This window comes from Haliotis cracherodii, unplaced genomic scaffold (assembly GCF_022045235.1).
Source record: "Haliotis cracherodii isolate W230 unplaced genomic scaffold, xgHalCrac1.p SCAF_11, whole genome shotgun sequence".
Classification (NCBI taxonomy): Eukaryota; Metazoa; Mollusca; class Gastropoda; order Lepetellida; family Haliotidae; genus Haliotis; species Haliotis cracherodii.
The window spans coordinates 45,319,100-45,338,097 of record NW_027266266.1 but is presented as its reverse complement, the minus strand read 5'-3'; the positions used below and the strand labels follow the sequence as shown (position 1 = coordinate 45,338,097).

The 18,998-nt window shown below is 38.3% G+C and overlaps 1 protein-coding gene across 5 annotated transcripts in view; it reads left to right on the top strand.

The window, feature by feature from the left end:
* The window catches only part of LOC139456545 (TNF receptor-associated factor 4-like), a 100,716-nt gene that overhangs the window by 70,590 nt on the left and 11,128 nt on the right, over nt 1-18,998 (top strand). For 4 of the 5 annotated variants that reach the window (XM_071238314.1, XM_071238318.1, XM_071238316.1 and 1 more), the window contains exon 2: nt 18,373-18,424. In XM_071238314.1, coding sequence (XP_071094415.1) covers nt 18,373-18,424 — 52 coding nt within the window. Of the gene's footprint in view, nt 1-11,877; nt 12,008-18,372; nt 18,425-18,998 lie in introns of those variants that run through there. The other variant, XM_071238315.1, reaches the window with a different exon arrangement.

Below are 18,998 nucleotides of genomic sequence, written 5' to 3'. Positions count from 1 at the left end.
GATCGAGGGGCGGTCTGGTAGCCTAGCGGTTAAAGTGTTCGCTTGTCACGCCGAAGACCCAGGTTCGATTCCCAACATGGGTGCATTGTGTGAAGCCCATTTCTGGTGTTCCCCGTCGTGATATTGCTGGAATATTGCTAAAAGCGGAGTAAAACCATACTCACTCACTCACTCACTCACTCACTCACTAACTCACTAACTCAGATGGATCAAGAGTGGTGTAGCCAGCAATATATTTACTTCATGTATCAAATTTAGTCAATCCGCTTATTTGGAGATCAGGTTATATTGAACTGTTGACAGGCATGTTACGACATTTATATCACTCATGCTGTTAAAATACTATAGTGATGCTCAATCATGATTTGATAAGTGATGCCTTAACTCTGGATGAGAGTTTTTTTTCTATTTCAATGCTTGTATCACTGATGTGATCTGCTCAAATTCACTGATAAACCCTTACTCTTCTACCCCATGAATATCCGGGTCTTCAGCAACCCAAGTTTGTTGTAAGAGGGGACTAAGGGGATTGAGTGGTCAGGTTTGCTGACTTGGTTGATACATGTCTTGGTTGATAAATCATGCTCATGATGACAATCACTGGATTGTTTGATTCAGACTGAGATATTATTGACCACCCTCTTATAGCTGGAATAAAGTGTGGTTAAACAACAAACAAACTTTACACTCTTTAATATAAACTACATATTTTGTAACCCATTTATCAACTTTTTAGAAAATAATGCCAATCTAAGTCGTTAATGTGTAACACCAATTAAACAGAACCATGCATCTTTTAGACCCTAAACATGTAGTATGACTACACAGAGCATTTAACATGTTTAATGGAGAGGGTAGACTAACATTTAGTCTCTGAAATGTTATATTACACAATATCCTTCTTGTCTCTAAAAATAAAAATAAAATTCCCTTTGCTGATTTCAGAATATAGCTAGCTTGAGCTGGCTAGACTTGCTTTGTATGTATTTCTAGATATTGTTTTTATTAAATACATATATTCCACGGTCATGGTGCAGGAGTATGGAGGGGGGACTGGACTGTGTTACTTATCTCACCAGAGACCCACATGGTGATGCCAGACTCCTGCATCCAGCAGATGAAAGGAGGCCTTGCCTGTCGCAGCACGTCTGGTAAAAAAGATGGATTCACATGTACATTGCCCTAATGAAACCCATGCCTGTGACTTGACAGCACATGGTCAGGACGGTGTTGAACTGGTCATAGAATCAGGCTTGTGGCACAACCGTAGCACACACCTGTATTTATTGGGGGCCAAATAGCTTTGCTCCAAGGCTGTACTGAAAGATAAGTCCATGGATGTGTAGTAATATTCTTTCCTCCTAATAGGCAAGTCTAGATATTTGTACTATCTAAGGACTGCAGTCTCCCTAGGGACAGCTTCTTCTTGTTATTTACATAATCTAGAAATTATGATTTAAACTAATAAATATTGCCGTAGAGACTTTTGCAACTCAAGAGGTCTATAGTCTGGCAAATTGACAGTTTGATTCAAGTAGACACATATATAGGCTGAAGTAAGTGTCACAGTGAACATCAGCCTGACAGGCACTGCTAACCTAGACTGACATTTAGTTCTAGAAATATAGTTATCTTATTAAAAATACAAAAATAAAGTCTAAATGGAGCCCAGAACAATCCCTTATGTCCTAGAACTGAGGCAATTTAGCCAAATCATTCTAGATTTGAGTTGGACTCATTTTTTAATATATTCTCTAGGGTCTGGCAGACAGAAAACTGATTACCCTAAATTGAGTGAGTAAGTATGGTTTTACGCCACTTTTAGCAATATTCCAGCAATATCACAGTGGGGGACACCAGAAATGGGCTTCACACATTGTACCCATGTCGGGAATCGAACCCGGGTCTTCGGCGTGACAAGTGAACGCTATAACAACTAGGCTACCCGACAGCCTCTCTAATTACACGGAACCTGTGTCTGAATTTCATACTACCTACATCTAACCTTGCGTTGAAGGCTGCAGCATCCTGTGGAGCAGGCTCCCTTTAAGCTAACAGAGGGATACCATTAATATCATGTGGTATACAGATACAGCCTCAAGGTTATAATTTCATTAATAATGCATACTGTTCAGCTGTTGTATTTCAAAGTAGATGTTCTAGATTATCAATATTACAATATTTTCATCTATTGCGCCCAACAGCTAAGGTTGTTTATTGCTGGTACTTCAGTAATATTCCATCAGGTGAGAGATACTATCACTGTGGCTGTATACAACCTGAATGTGTACAAATGACCCAGGTAATTATGAATGCTACAGGTGTTGGTGCATCTTTGCTTATCACAGGTCACAACGTCCCCCCAAGGGAGACAGACCATCAGATGGTTTCTGTGCCGGAGTTGTTTGATAATTGAATTTTACTGGAAACTAGGGCAGGAACGAGTCCAAATTTAGTACCCGGGTACCCCCACCCCTATTACCTGACCCTACCCTGGTACCCGCTGTAGGTTTGAAGAGATTGGGGGTGGTCAGGTAGCCTAGTGGTTCGCTCGTCACGCCGAAGACCCGGGTTCGATTCCCGACATGGGTACAATGTGTGAAGCCCATTTCTGGTGTCACCCTCCGTGATATTGCTGGAATATTGCTAAAAGCGGTGTAAAACCAAACTCACTCACTCACTCACTCCCTGTAAATAGGGTAAAACATGTCTGATATGGAATTGTTTGACAGTAGCCCTTGCAGAATGTATTTAGATACACGTATAAAACGATGTGGTCATGCAAACACTGAAGTTGACTGAAGTTTTAGCTTTGTTCACACATATATAAGTCAGAAGGAACGTGTTCATAGTCATGAAGAAATGCGAACATTAGAGACCTAAAACTGTCATGTAACCATGTAGTTATATAGTGAATTTTTGTCATGAAACAATATATCACGTGACTAACCAGGGGTCTGGGTAGTCCTGTGGGTACCCGGGTCCTACTCAGTACCCACCCTACCCGAGTTACCAATCCCAGCCCTACTGAAAACCATAGAAACGTGTCATAATTCATATTAATAGTTGTAGCAGCCAGGTCAGGACATAGAATTCGTAATGTTCTTGGGTGTTGTCAGATTTGATACACATGTCACCTGACATCTACAAACTAACTTTAGAATTTCATATGAGGAAGTCAATACATTGTAATTATTTTTTTTATTTATAGTCTGTCATCTGATCGGATTATTAATTCAAGTACCATATTTTCGGAATATTAGAGGTAATATATATTCCTTTATTTGATAAAAACTATCTAAATTCTATAAATTGATCAAAACTACACATTTACTCGAGTTCTTCAGTTTCTCCTCTATTCTGGTTAAAGGACAATATCTAGTTTGGGTAGTCGACGATGTTTTTACTAGTGTTTCACAAAGAGGGGTATTTGATGTGGGGGAAGCAGCTCTTGACCCTAAAAGCATGGTTAGTAGGTCCATGTGGCTGTGTTTACACACATGGAGGAGATAGGCAGGGTTCACTTCTGGGTCCCTGTAGCTTTAGGCAGTACACGGACAGATTGCAGGTAAAACATGGTAAACATGCTGGTGGCGGCATGAACAGAAGGGTAATATTTGGGTACATGTAGTCGTGGATTTCCCATTAACTTCAACATTGAATGCTGGCTGTAGTACTGTAGGTTTAGTTGTGATTTATGTCGATGATGCAGTTTGGAATTTATGTAGTGATGCTTTAAGTTTGTTTTGTTTATTTGTTGTTTAACGCTGCACTCAGCAATATTCCAGCTATATGACGAGAGTCTGTAAAATAATCATGTCTGGACCAGACAATCCAGTGATTGACATCATGAGCATCGATCTATGCAACTGGGATACAATGACATGCATCAACCATGTCAGCGAGTCTGATCACCCAATCCCGTTAATTGCCTCTTACGACAAACATAGTTGCATTTTACGGCAAGCATGGGTTGTTGAAGACCTACCTTGTATCTTCACGTGTCTGCTTAAGTGTAAAGATATATATGTGTATATATTTGTGGAGTTTTACCTTACATTCTTTATAATTCTAGACCATTGTGAATGCATGAATAATATCTCATTAAAGTTTTATTGTATGAGAAGGAGAAATAGAAGTTATTGTAAAAGCACCCTCACAATGCAGGTACAAAGTGTCTTCAAACATCTACAAGATAATGTTGTACATGGAAAGAGGTGTGTAAACATAATGTAATATACAGTATATGAAGTAACAAACAGCATTGATAATGTATACAGGAAGGAGGGTAGGATTGCCGTTTGTTAAACATTTGAGATATAATTTTGGGGATGATAAGAGCAGATTTGGCATTACGATTAACTTTTAATGTCTTCTGGACGGTTGTTACTTTTGAGGGAAGGTTTTGTATTTTGATTGAAAATATGTTTTATAATAAATATTATTTTTATTGAAGTAAGAATTGCCATGACCATTCTTTCAAATGCGTAAAACTACTACGTATAACCAACAGGAATCCATCTGTAACTCTGGTCAGCAATTGCATGTAAACAGATTTTTAAAAAGTGAGTCAATGGCATCATTTCTAAATAATGAGCTCTTTCCAAAAAATGTAGAGCTGCCGCATAAACATTTTTTTACCCTCACTTCTCATTTCAAAGTTCATCTAAATAGTTAATGATAGCTCACAACTGGCATATGGCTTGAGTTTTCTAGAGGGGTGAAACCAGATAAATTGGGGCTCAGTGGATCCTCGCTGTGCAGGCTCCAGGTATCTCGTATCTCTGACTGCCAGAGGGCAGCAAGTCTGACAGCTCCACATGATCACTTCATATTTCTGCAGAGAAAACTGTAGAAAAAAAGGATGTAAAAATGTAATTTTATGTTTTTTAGTGCTTTCGGTACTGACTGGATCATTAAGCATCTGGTTGGTTGTTTTGTAGTGTTTGTTTAGAAAAGAAACATTTTGTTTGTGGATGTAAGTCCTTCATGGTGACGAATGTGATGAGAAAGATTGCTGTATGGATTGTCCCAGATCTATAACTGCTTCATGTTTTTTAATTGTTAAATGCTGAATCAGCAATATTCCAGACTGGACCAAACAAACCAGTGATTGATATAACCAATGATCCTTGCTGTCAGGGTACACTATTAACAAGGTCACCATGTCTGATCCGCCTCATACGACCACCATCGTTCCTGAGTATCATTTCGTACCTGAAATCGCTATGAAGGTAAACTATATTACTAACTAGTGAGTTACTTGATTCTCAGAGTATCCTCATGTGAGTCATGCCACTGTTCTGAGATGTCATTCTCTACAAACACCTGACAGGTATCTTCCTTGTATGTTACACAGGTGTTCTTGCAGTACAGGTACCCTGGTGTGTCAGTGGGGTATTCTTTTGTTACATGCAGGTATCCTTGTATGACATCATAAAGATGCATGGATTCTGGGTATGCCATGCATTAATCCTGGATATACCGTGCATTGATGCCAGATATGCCATGCATTGATGCCAGATATACCATGCATTGATGCCAGATATGCCATGCATTGATGCCAGATATACCATGCTTTGATGCCAGATAGACCATGCATTGATGCCAGATATACCATGCATTGATGCCAGATAGACCATGCTTTGATGCCAGATAGACCATGCATTGATACCAGATAGATCATGCATTGATGCCAGATATGCCATGCATTGATGCCAGATAGACCATGCATTGATGCCAGTTACACCATGCATTGATGCCAGGTATACCATGCATTGATGCCAGGTATACCATGCATTGATGCCAGGTATACCACGCATTGATGCCAGATTTACCATGCATTGATGCCAGATATACCATCCCGACATGTCTCCTAATTATGCCATCCAGGATCACAGATATCTGATACGACGTGAAAATGATTGAATTCCTGATATCCATCCGTGGGTCCAGGTAGGATATCATTATCAACAGTAACAAACGTAAGTGTTACATCTCCACTCGTACACTATTCAGTGAAGCAGTCTTTTGAAATATTACCCAACCATAATCCAACACTGGCCATCCACATGACAGCTGTTATTCCTTTGTAGCCACAGTAGGCAGATGGCTGGTGGGTGTGCTCAGGTCCAGGTTACCCAGGTCCTATACATTCAAGCAGCCCTGGTAGTAACACATTGTAATATGATAGGGTTTGCTGCTCACCCCACCCGGAATCACTTCTAAAGCTATTGTTTGAGTACGGGAAAATATGTGATCCGTGATCTGAAATACTTTTGTTATGAATTTTGATAAGAATTTCAGTTGAGGCACGATATATCTGTCAGTGTTATTTGGTGCATATTCAGCATTTAGTTACCTAGGTAAAAAAAAGGTTCTTATCAAATGTAAATGAAATGAAGAAATTTTGTTTTACATTTGTTTTTCATTCGTAGATGTTAGCTTCAAATAGCTTTCTGTAAGAGTAAATATGAGGGTGTGATTTGGGTTTTACGTCACTTTACACAGTATTCCAGCAGTATCATGGCAGGGGACACCTGACACCTGGTTTCAGTCATTGTACCCATGTGGAGAATTGAACCTGGATCTCCGGCGTGACGGACAAACGCTTTAACCACTGGGCTACCCCATCACCCCCAGTAAACATGAACTTCATCTTGTTTGGATAATCTGGAACATCAATGATTTTGCTTGAGACAAATGTCATTAGGACATTTTTTTATGATTTTAATAAATTTGTAATGGACATTTTACTATACCATCACCCAAATTGAAAAATATTTCCCGGACATTTTGGATAACAAGTAGTCAGATTCCAAGAAAATGAACGAATCTAAAAACCCTGAATATTTTACTGCGTTTTGTTTCATTTTTGTAAGGGCTTTGTATATTGCCACATTCACTATGTTGAGTTCACAATATAGCAAATTGCATTGACTGTCGTGCTCACCCAAGTATAACATACAGACCACTCTAGGGGATGCAGTATGTTGAAAAACACCACGCAGCTCCTAAATAGCCTTCTTGATAACAAGTAGCGCATTGTGAGGAACACCCAATCATGTGAAAATCTACAGTTAGTAGTATTGATTTCAGCTGAATGTTGACAATGGACAATTCTTTTCCTTATCACCAGATACATTAGACATCTAAAAAAAACACATGAAGAAGCAAATGTGTGAATTATCATTGATTGCATTGATATCAGTACTTTGATCTCTAACTGATACACATTTCTGGCTATCTTTATTTATACTTGTCAAATGCATTAAATATGTATTTAGATGTATGCTATATATTTACCACAGAAGAATCTGTAAGAGTAGAAAGCTATTTTCATCAACATGTTGATAATGTGTACATTTGTCCACTTGTAATTCAGTCATTAGTTCATGAACTGTGTTCTGAACAAGGCCGCGCATGTTGTGAGGCAACTGTGGAATCATATGTAGTGAGTGTGCATATTGAACAGTGCTGGTAAGTTGTCATGGTAACACTTTATTATTGAATCGCGTTACAGTCGTAAATAACTAGATCATGTTGCAATGTCAACTTTTGTCCCAGATAAAAGTTTCAGGCTGACAGAAAATCAATCAGCATTGTGGATTATGGGTGTGCCCGGTAAAAAGATTCATTACAAACAATAATACAGTCATTGATGATTACAAAAGTAACTCTTACATTGTTCTACTCAAGGTATATACATGATGAATAGGAAGTCTGTGTTCAGAACTTGACTCGTTAGCTGGAACTTGAGTATTTATTCTATTTTAGAATATTATCGACTTAATAGGCTGAATTTTTTTGTACACTAACTCTGACTAACAAAGTTATGATAAAGTATTGGTTGTTTTTATTGTTATTATTTTTTATTGTTGATGTGGAATATAATCAGTTTTGGGCATGAGACATATGCAAATTTGATACACAATTTTTTTTTACATTAACTCTGACCAACAAAGTTATGATAAAGTATTAGTTGTTTTTATTGTTATTATTTTTTATTGTTGATGTGGAATATAATCAGTTTTGGGCATGAGACATATGCAAATTTGATACACTTTTTACTGTTTCCAGTAATAAATCAGTTTGTTTTCTATTTTCATTTCGTTTATGACAGTGATGGGAGGAAAATTTAATTAAAATCACATTGTTCACTGGTTTCATAGTTTAGCTCTATGTGTTATTTATTGAAATGGGCAGGTGAAATAGTAATGCTTGCAAATAAATTAGAAGTTAATTATTTTTGGGACGTTTTACTACTGGTCACAAATGAGCTCTCAGTAGGAAAGGGTTAGGTATGGGGGCGCTATTGTTACAGACAGCTGTAGGGGGATAGTATTCCTTGACCCTCATTAAAACATGACCTTTCAGCAGTTAAAAAGTCGCCAGGAGCAATAATAAGAGTGGCACGTGTCCTCGGTCAGAGTGTGGAAAAACAACAAAAGGGTGGCTTGTGTGTGGAAACTCTACCTAGAGCTGCTGCCCTCTCAGCTTTGTTGTGAGAGCCCTCGCAAATGAGGGGATCCTGTGTAAACAAGCATTGGGTTCGAAAGTGACCAGGCAGGGTTCAGTTATCTCTCTGGAGATAGCCCAGGTCTGGCCATCTGAAGTAGTTCAACAATGCAATTGTATTGTGATATCATCAAAACCTCACTACCATGACAGCAAGAGGATCACAATCTACTAAATGCATCTCAAAGATGTAAATACACCCCTTTTGATTTCAATGGACCTTGTCGCCATTACCTCAATCCTCTCCTGCTCATTGTGGCTTTGAAATTGTAAACACCTAATACGATGCCCCATCTTGTTTCCCATCAACCTCATTTGCAACGACAACAAAGAATATTCAGATAAAATCCCGTTTGAACGTGCGGAGGCTGATGGTAAAGATGTTTTTCACGGTGGACAGTGATGGAGGTGTTTTGTTTCGTGGCCTGCTTGTCTGGTAGCAGTGCATAAGCAGATGTGGAGAGGGAGCATTAAACAGGGGGGCAGATGGCCTTACCTGGCGGCCTTACCTGATGCCTCGTTTACATACAGGTGGAGTGTAATGGGGAAAATACCGCAACATAAACCAATTAATCATTTAAATGCTGGTTCCGCCGTGATTTATAATTTGAATACACCATCTGCAGGTTTAATTTCATAATTTGTAGAGATGAAAAAAGACACTCGTATTGTGGAGTTTGGAGAGAAGTTAATAGAATTTTTTAGACCTTAACATCAGCTGGATTTATGAACCAAATTGCAGCATTATCTCAAGATAATGATTACCCTGAAATGTTATAGCTTCACTATGTAGCAGGGCGTGGAGTCATCCTACAGATGACATCCTTACTTTGTCAGCTTGCTGACGGGGTTAACCTCTTTGGTCATGTGGACAAGGCGTCCGACCTCGGATCAGAAGGTCTGTGGTTCGAATCCCATCGCGGGACTCGGAAATTTTATGGCCGCTACATTGGCGCCCAACGTGGGGCTGAGCACGTTCATATTAGATTTGAGCAAAATAAGCCTCAGTACCCCTGCTATGCGGCCCGGGACGTGCCTTCTGTTGACGGGGGAGTATGTAGCAGGGCGTGGAGTCATCCTACAGATGACATCCTTACTTTGTCAGCTTGCTGACTGGGTTAACCTCTTTGGTCATGTGGACAAGGCGTCCGACCTCGGATCAGAAGGTCTGTGGTTCGAATCCCATCGCGGGACTCGGAAATTTTATGGCCGCTACAACATCAAGAATAGAACATATAGTTTTTAACATGTGAAACCGATTTAATGAGAGACATGTTTCTCTTCTTATTGAATCAGAAAAATGAATCCTTGTATTACGAGGACATGATTTGTTAATGTTTTCTGGATAACATATCATTATGCTGGAGAAAAACTTGATATGTAATCTTGAAACATGGCTGATACGAGTTCAATGAGGTTGCTCTGTATTAAATGTGTATCAGTTTACTGATGAAAAGACAATCACTTTGATAAGCATGGCACTTGACTCATCTTTATCAATGATTGATAGTTAATATGAAATGTAAGCTTTTGCAGTATTATATACCCATATACATCAAGACATTTAATGAAAAAAGATATTTCCAATTTTATTTCTTTGCGTTGGGGAAAAACCCATGAAAAACTGTGTGTCACAGCTGTGAATTTTTGGGGAAAGTGTGCACTATACTCAGGAAAAAATTGTAATTTACCTGATACCATTAATGAAATTTTTATGCACTTTTGAGTGTAATCAAAATGTAAGTAAACTGGCTTACAAACTGGTGTTTACTGGCTCAGAAAGTGCAAACAAATTGATCCTATGGACAACAGCTGGTTTAGGAAGTGCAACTATAAACCATTTTGATCAGAACATTGTAACACAATCCTTCAATTTGTTGGCAAGTTGATGTTGGCTGCAGAGTTATATCTATGTAATCCAAGTGTTATATTGCCTGACTGGAGGATATTGCCTAGGGCAGGTGGGTTATGCTACAGAATACATCCTGGTGCCAGATTTCGGTGTTAAAACACAGGTTGTATTTCATGTGTTGAATGTTAACTTATAACTCATGTATATGCTGCTCACAACAAAGGAATTTTAATATATTTATAATGTCATTAACACATGAATGCATGTCAGGATTCTCGTGTGAAATGGTAATGATCATTAGTTAAGTACCATATGTTTGTTTCAGTGAAGGTACCAGGCATTCATTTTAATATTCATCCTATTTTATTAAAACGCCCCAATTAAGGTTAATTTCTAATACACTTATCAATACTGCATGACAGTTCATGATTTCCCACAACTTTAAGTGTTTAAAGATTATGCATTAGTTATGCACAATTAAACTTCAGGTATCGCAATATTTAAAATATTTATACAGATCTGGTAAAATTTCAGCTTTTCATTTAGAATCATTAAGCACCTGTTTTTATTACATGGTCTGACGATTTTCCTTGTAATATGATTTTCTGGTTTTGAACGTAAACAGTATTTTCAGTCCTCTCCATAGTATTAATGATGATTTCATGTTTAAGTAGTATAAATATTTCATAAGAAAAACTTTATAAAATGGCTAATGTTACTATTCTAGGGGGCCAATGCATTAGTTGTATTTATTCTCCCAGTATGAAAGCTTTGTGTGGTGCTGAGTGTTTCTTTGTTTTGGTGAAACTTATTAATATGTTCATTTTTCCTACATTAACCCCTTGTGAGATAGAAGTGTGTGAGGGTGGTGGGCGCGTGGCGGGGAGTGTGCCCCTGCTGCCTGGTAACAATACCTTGCCACCTTTGTCTCTTGACTCAAGGGGTTGTTGTATGGCCAAGAGGGGGAAACTTCAAACATAAATCTTTTATATCCCTTGGGACGGCACTGGAGTTGTGGTCTTGTTGATCATGCGTGAAACTCTCCATTTGACATGGATCAAAGATGAGAAGTGGAGGTTGTCAGATGGGAGGGGTTTGTTGATAGGGGGAGGGAGGGGAATAAGGGCCATATTATCCCCAGTGTGAGCATGTGGCAGATGTTGAGGGGTTACCCAGACTAGCTGCCTGCTTCAAGTTCAGAGCATTCCAATCTTTTAGATGAGGAATGTTTCAGGTTTGTGTTTGTTTAAAGAACACTGGGGTATAAAACTGACAGGTGGAAATGCTGTCAACCAATCAGAACGAAGCAGTCACTGTATCACATGAAGCATAACATCTGTTGCAGCGACACACCACATCACTTACTCTAGGGGGCTCAGTCAGTGAGGGAGCTCTTGAAGACTCAGGTGACAGGACATGCACTGATAAAGAACTGAAACTCAAAATAACAGTCCCATGTTAAGGAATACATTATTTTCTGTTATATGAGAAAGAGTGTTACTCTGTTGCCAAGTTGGTTCAGTGTACCACACCTGTGTGATAATTCTTACATCACCCTACTGGTGGAACTGGAGCTTGGATAATACTGCCCAGCATTATGTTGTCCATCCACACACCAGGGAGCAGAGACAATATCTGGTATGTATTCATTAGACCCCACTGGAGCATATATGTATCACTTGTATCATCAGTCACCAACTAGTGAATAACTAGCCTATAACGCTTGATAACGATGTTACTACCCATCTGGCCCCTCCTCCAAGCCAGCTGATGATGTCTTCATGCTGAGAGTGCTATCCAGACTCTCATTTGATAGCTGTACATACTGTGATAGTGTTTATTTTGTTACTTAGAAGTACTGCTAGCTGTTCAAATTTTGATATAAATAAAAACATTATCACAGTAAGGATGTCTGATTTTCAATATGAAAATTATTATGGTAAGAGGTTATTATGGGCAAGTGCACACAGTATGGCTGTTTTAGTGTTTTTGCAGAGGAACAGTGTGTAACGTTCAGCCAAAAAAAAACATTCTGTAATTTCTTGAACAGTTTGTCATTGAGTAGGAAAATAAATATTTGAAACATTAGACCATCTAGCTGTTTTTTCAGATCGTGATATTTGATTCAAGATATTTTGAAACCAATCTTAGATTATTTTGTGTTATAACTCATCTATTATAGTAATATAATTAATCTTAAGTGTCTGTACTTATTGTTAATGTATTCCCTTACATTGTACATCATTTGAAGCATAAACATTTATCAAAAGGCGTGCATACATTTGAAGAAGTTGCCATGCTTGATGTGTACATCCATTTTACATCAATATGGAAGTACCTTAATATCTTTTCAATTTTTATTGGCTATAGAAATTTGGGCTTGGATTGTACAGGATATTACAACTTCACTTACTAAAGGCTAATTATTGTCCCATATGAATGATACTGTCAGATGTCACCATCCCAAATTAACTTACAAATACTTGCAAACCCTCCTATAACAATAGCACACCGAGGCAGGGTCATTACCCAGTTCCTGTGTTTTGTTGCTCCTGTCTCCGTCTCCCGCCTCGCAGTGTACAGGGCTGCACTGACAACACGTGTGGAGAATACAGGGGTAAGTGTGGCAGACACAGGGCTAATCCAGGGTGAGAGGGGCGTACAACAAGGTTGTGACCTGGGGCCATGTCTATTGAATGGTGCTATTGGATAGGGAATCTCAGCCCCTAAGGGCTGTAGTGGAGACTTGTGTAGGGACAAGTACATATGAGGAGTAATATTAGTACTTAGCACTATAGGAGGACACTTGAAGGTTTGAAATTTCTTAATATTTTTAGAGTTTACTTCACGGTACTTTGGAACTTGGTATTTTATGATTCTGTAATGTTTTTACTTTTCTCACACACTGCTAATTTGCAAGGCTTATGGTGAGAGGTTATCAAATATGATAAACATCTGGTTCCGTTATTCCTTAATTCATTGATAGTTCATCGTAGGTGCTTTGAAAACAAATAATTCTGTTGCATCCGTTTTCTTAACAGCTATATTGCAACCATTTTCTTATCAACAATGTGGCAACTATTTCCTTATCAATTATAGTGATAGTGAGAAATTTGGCCGGAAGATTGGAGGGGAAGATGATTGTAAGGATTATTTCAATCATCTTAAAGTTTGATGTGGATCTGTAAATTATAAAATAAAATAACAGGTTAGCCTAGTTTGGGTCCTTATGAACAAAATGTAATGATTTAATATTGGAAAAAATTAAGTTTTAGTCACATTAAAAGTCCCTTGGATTATTTTTATAGTCAAGGCGATCTTTACCCTCAGTGGTATGAAAAAGACTTGTCATTCTGATTTTTTTCTTTTCACGTTTCTATTTTTAAGATCAGCAGATCCGTATCCATGCAAACAAGATGTAAGGCATTATGGAACCTAAGGATTCTTTCACTTTATATTTAAACACATAAGGGCAAAATATCCATCGTCTATTGACATGTCCACTGTGCTGCCTGACAAGTATTGAGAGCCATGTCGGCCCCTGCTTCCTGTACATTGTACTGCCTATCTCAAGCACCTGTCTGTGACACAATACTCAGTCTGCCGGCCCCTGATACCTGGACACTGGACCCGCACGTCCACTCACCTACAAGTACAGGAAATTACTGTCTGCCCAACATACCCAATACCACAAAATCAGACAGACACCAGAAGGGAGGAAATAACTCCCTCCAGTCAAACATGACTTTTCTGAATAGATTGCATTTGTGGGTGTCCTGACAACTAAGACGAGGACACATTCAACATGATGAAGTGCAGTGTTGCGTTATCACAGTTCCTGATACACACAACCCGGTATTGATCTTGAAGAATGGTATTATTGTATCCAATTGCAGGCAGCTGATGTGGCTTTAATGCCTAGTTAATGCCAGTGGTACAGATTACTTTAGATAGTCTCTTGTGAAGCTATTTGAAATTTCCTGTATAGGAACCAAATCAATAATTTGTGTATGATGTAACAGCACTCTGTGTTATAGACAATTAACCAGGTGGAGTTGCTGGTATCTGATGCTTTGTTGGATGCATAGGGTAGCATATATGAAGTATCTGTGTCAAACGCTTTTGATCTGCTTGCCAAACAGGTGTTTTCACATTATTATAAACTGATCTTACTAGGACAGAGGAACATTTACTAGAATCAGGCTTCAGACTAGTGTGTCAGCACCATACCCGTGCTTGTGGGTTTCACCGAAGTGGTAAACGTCTGAGACCTGCATCACTTCAGGCTTTCCACCCACATTAAGCTAACACGCCGTGATATAACCTGAATAATGTTAAAAGCGGCGTTAAACCCAACTCACTCACTCACTGCTGGACAATTGCTCACTGCAGCTTTAATAAAGAGATGTTTATTGAATAATGATAGAAGTTTCCTGAGAGTGGCCTATTTCAGAAGGCAGTATACAGTCTCTGACTTGAGCCACTAGTCCGTGGCATGAGTCAAGTGAAATGTTTTTCAGTCCATTAATCTTTACTAATGTAGTCCATACATTAACACAAGGATTGACTGAAATGATGTCAGGAGACAGGTTCAGACTTCAGGTTTTATAACTAGAATAATGTTAAAAGCAGCATTAAACCCAACTTATTAAGGGCTTGTTCTTCCGTAGCAGTTGAGTCAATTCCACAAGGAACATTGTCTCAAGAAGACTTGATAACCAGGAGGTACTGAGTCATGTTTGTGTAGGACAATGTGATAGGCAGTGTTAGATACTGAAGCATTTGCTCTTTATGCTGAATATCCAGGCTTGATTCCCAGGGCTACAATGTGCAGTGATTTATTTGGGATTTCAAACTATGTGCCCTTGTGATCCAAATTGGGGGAAAATACATGATAATTGTTGAAAACTGGAATTCTGAGTAATTGGGAAAATTTAAATTCAAATTGACAATTTTTGCTGTCATTTGCTGCAAACTAGGGGTCGAATATCGGCCTCTGTGCAGGTCCAGATATATCATTTATCATATGAAGTGGATTCTTGGTTCCCTGTGCGGTGATATTGCTGGGATATCGCTGGATAATGTATTAAACCATACTGTTTCTTTTCTATGGACAGAGCTATGGCTGTTATGTTTTGTATGTAAAGAAAAATCACTTCCTTTGCAATGGGCCAAATATGTGCCTACTTCGTAAAAGGTTTTGAATTACTTGCATAGCTTTCATAGTAGGTGCTACATTGTTTTCCCCAAGGGGTAGGTTTTGATCTGACCATGACAACAGTTACCACCTTGACAGAGAAAACAGCCTGTATCATATGGACGCCATCACCCCTTGCTGTACTGGTCAGTCCTCCAGGAGAGTGTCAGGGCTTGCCTTCCTAGAGAAGAACACATGTCTACTTCAGACCCTACACACCAACTGATAGACTCACATCTAGTCTCTGAAATGAACATATTTTACAGAAAAAACAGTTGTTAAATTATAGTTATAAAAATATAAGAAAAAAGGAGCCCAGAGACTTTCTTCATTTTCAGGTACTGCAGTAATCTAGACTTGCCAAACATTATAGACTTGCATGGGCTGTATTGGATATATTTGTTTCAGGGTCTATATGACTGACTAAACAACTGACACAAGGAAACTTGTGTGTCAACTCATTGCTAGAGGTGTGCGGTATTACCGGTGTACTATGATTTGAAATAGTAATGAATAATGTATCACAACATGTTTGAAAAGACTGATATGTTCTGTTTTTCAAAATCTTGCATATTTCATCTTGTTGGCAAAGTTTACTTAAGTTGACAAGTTAAACTGAAATCAAGAAATTTGCAGCTGATTCCAGTGTTTGATAAAGCAAAACTATACAAGACTAGCTTCCTGTATATAATGTGTGTATCACACATGCATTGTGACCATAGCAACATCCAATAAATTGGCGAATGACTACAAAGGTGTAATAAATGTGGGTTATTTTTATTTAGGTTCATAAGAAATTGCAGATGAAAGAACATGTGCAATATATTGTGGTACATCAGTATAAAGGCATTGTGTATTCATACGTGGTACATATCGCAATACATGAATCATTGTTGCAATAAATTGCAATACGAAAGTCAATACCCATCACTACAGATAACAAGACATTTGCTGTTTGCTTCCCTTTTTTTTTAATAGATGTCAGTTTGCATTTTAATAGTTATTGTCAACAATTGTCATGGTGTTGTTGTCGTCTATGCAAAGGATGAATATCAGGAATGACTACACCACACCTATTGATTGATTGTGTGTCAGATCACAGTTGTCTTAATATACCATGGCTGTATCAGTCATCTACAATATTGCTTTCATTCAAAAAATGTGACCAAGGTTTATGTTTTATATGAAAGGTCAACTGTACAAACTCTTTGAGTCTACCCATATAATCACAAACAATCTTGGATGTATAGGATGCATGAACCAGCTTATTTACTTTATTTTTACATCTATCAGACTTTCTTGCAGCGTGACCTTGAGTTGTATTTGTGGCATGAAAGTTTAGTACAGCAGTTATTACAGGTAAATCGTACGTACTGTTTCAATCAGAGGTGGTTATTATGATTTGAAACCTCTCACTACCAATCAGAATTGACTATTTCCCAAAGTCATGGTAGGATGATAGTTTACATGTATTAGTTCCTCAAGTAGCTCACAGGTTTCTTAGTCATCCTATAGTTATCAATAGGTGTGTCCTGGCAAAATAGATGTTGTTATCATATCGTCTCAATGTGGCCAGGTTGTATATTCTGTTATCACCCTATCTCCTAGCTGAGACATCAGATAGGTATTCCATACCATGAGATACTGCCTCATAGCACCATGTTATCAACTGGAAGTCTGTGTCATCATCCCTATCACCACAACAAAGTGTCTTTGACATGTTTTATACACAGGCCTCATTGCTTTAGGCTATACATATTGTATAGAGAGCTGTCCATTGTGTATGATGTAAGAATGTAGGTACTCTAATCAAACAATTCAATAATCTAATGAATATTTGATTAGTGGTCTTCCCATCTTAGAGGATTACATGCCCTGAGGATCTCACTGAAGCTGAATTATTGATGAATCTTGATCCTTTCTCAGTTTTGAGATCATGTGGGAATTCCAAATAGCAACGGAAAGTGTGGCTCTTTGATAATTGATGAAGCGGTGAACTTGGAGGATGTAATATAAGTGTTGAAGATGGGTATCCAGGGAATATACTGTGACCGTGTAGACTGAAGTTCTTGCAGTTGCTCCAATAACTGTTTGATGGAAATGTTGTTGGTGGAGATTTGTGTTGTGGTGTTTCCAAATTTATTGGATGAAAAAAGTTGTTCTCACATTATCAAGTTGACAAGTGAATGTGACTTTTAGTTTACAATATTCCTGTCTTTCTGAAGATAGCTACACCTAAAGTTTGTGAAACATACCGGTACTTCTTTTGATGACTGCAGTATACAAAAGAAAAATGGCATTGTCTCTACTCTTTTGAATTATCCAGTCATTTTAAGGAGGGACATAGTTTCACTATGGTATACTTTTGTTGAAGCCAGGAACCTGTGACGATCCAAGGTAGAAAAGGTCTTCAGCAACCCACTCTTTCCTTAAAAGGTGACTATGCTTGTCACAAGAAGCGACTAACAGGATCGGGTGGTCAGTCTTGCTGACTTGGTTGATGCATGTCATCATATCCCAATTACGTGGATCGATGGTCATGATGTCAATCACTGGATTGTCTGGTCCAGTCCCAATTATTTACAGACCGCCTCCATACAGCTGGAATATTGCTGAGTGCAGCGTTAAACAGTTAAAAAGTTGAAGCCAGGCAAAATGATTGAAGTTGGAAGCAGTGTTTGAATCGCGCATTGATCGATTAGAAGACTGGTATTTGTTTGGTTGTAGCCAGGCTAGTATGGGGAGTTATACCACAGCTGTGCAGCCAACATGTACAATGTATTGAAACTGTTTCTTTCTGTTGCAGTGCTGGTAACATCAAGTGCCCTGATGACGACACAACTATAGATTATGCAAAGGTAAACATTTACACATTATGTTAGCCTGCAGTATTGCCAAGACGACTAGAAATGTGTTTGGCACAACATTGGAACATTTTTTGATATGTTGTGGGGTATTTGGTGCAGTTGTAGTTTAGTTTAATATTCTTGAAGTAAAAGTACAGTAAACTATGGCTATAACGAACTCAAAGGGGCCACTAATTTTAGTTCCTTACAATTGTAGTTCGTTATAAGCCTATGTACAGCATATATACAGCAAATGGCCAGGACCATAAGTTTGTCATATCTGACAGTTTGTTATAAGCATGTTTGTTATCAACATAGTTATCTGTTCTGATTATATACTGTTTTTTTTTCTCATACTTTGAAATAATGGTGTACTGCAGTTTGATAGTCATTGAATCTTTAGCATGTGCAAGACATGATGAATCACTGTACAAGGATGGATGTAAATATGTTTAATGTAATAGTTTCTCAGAATTTTAATCATGGATAAAAAAATAATTTATATGTGTAATTTGCCAATACTGATACCTGGGGGTATTCAAGGTAAACTAGATCTCCTGTTTCCAGTGGTATCTAGATCTAGATC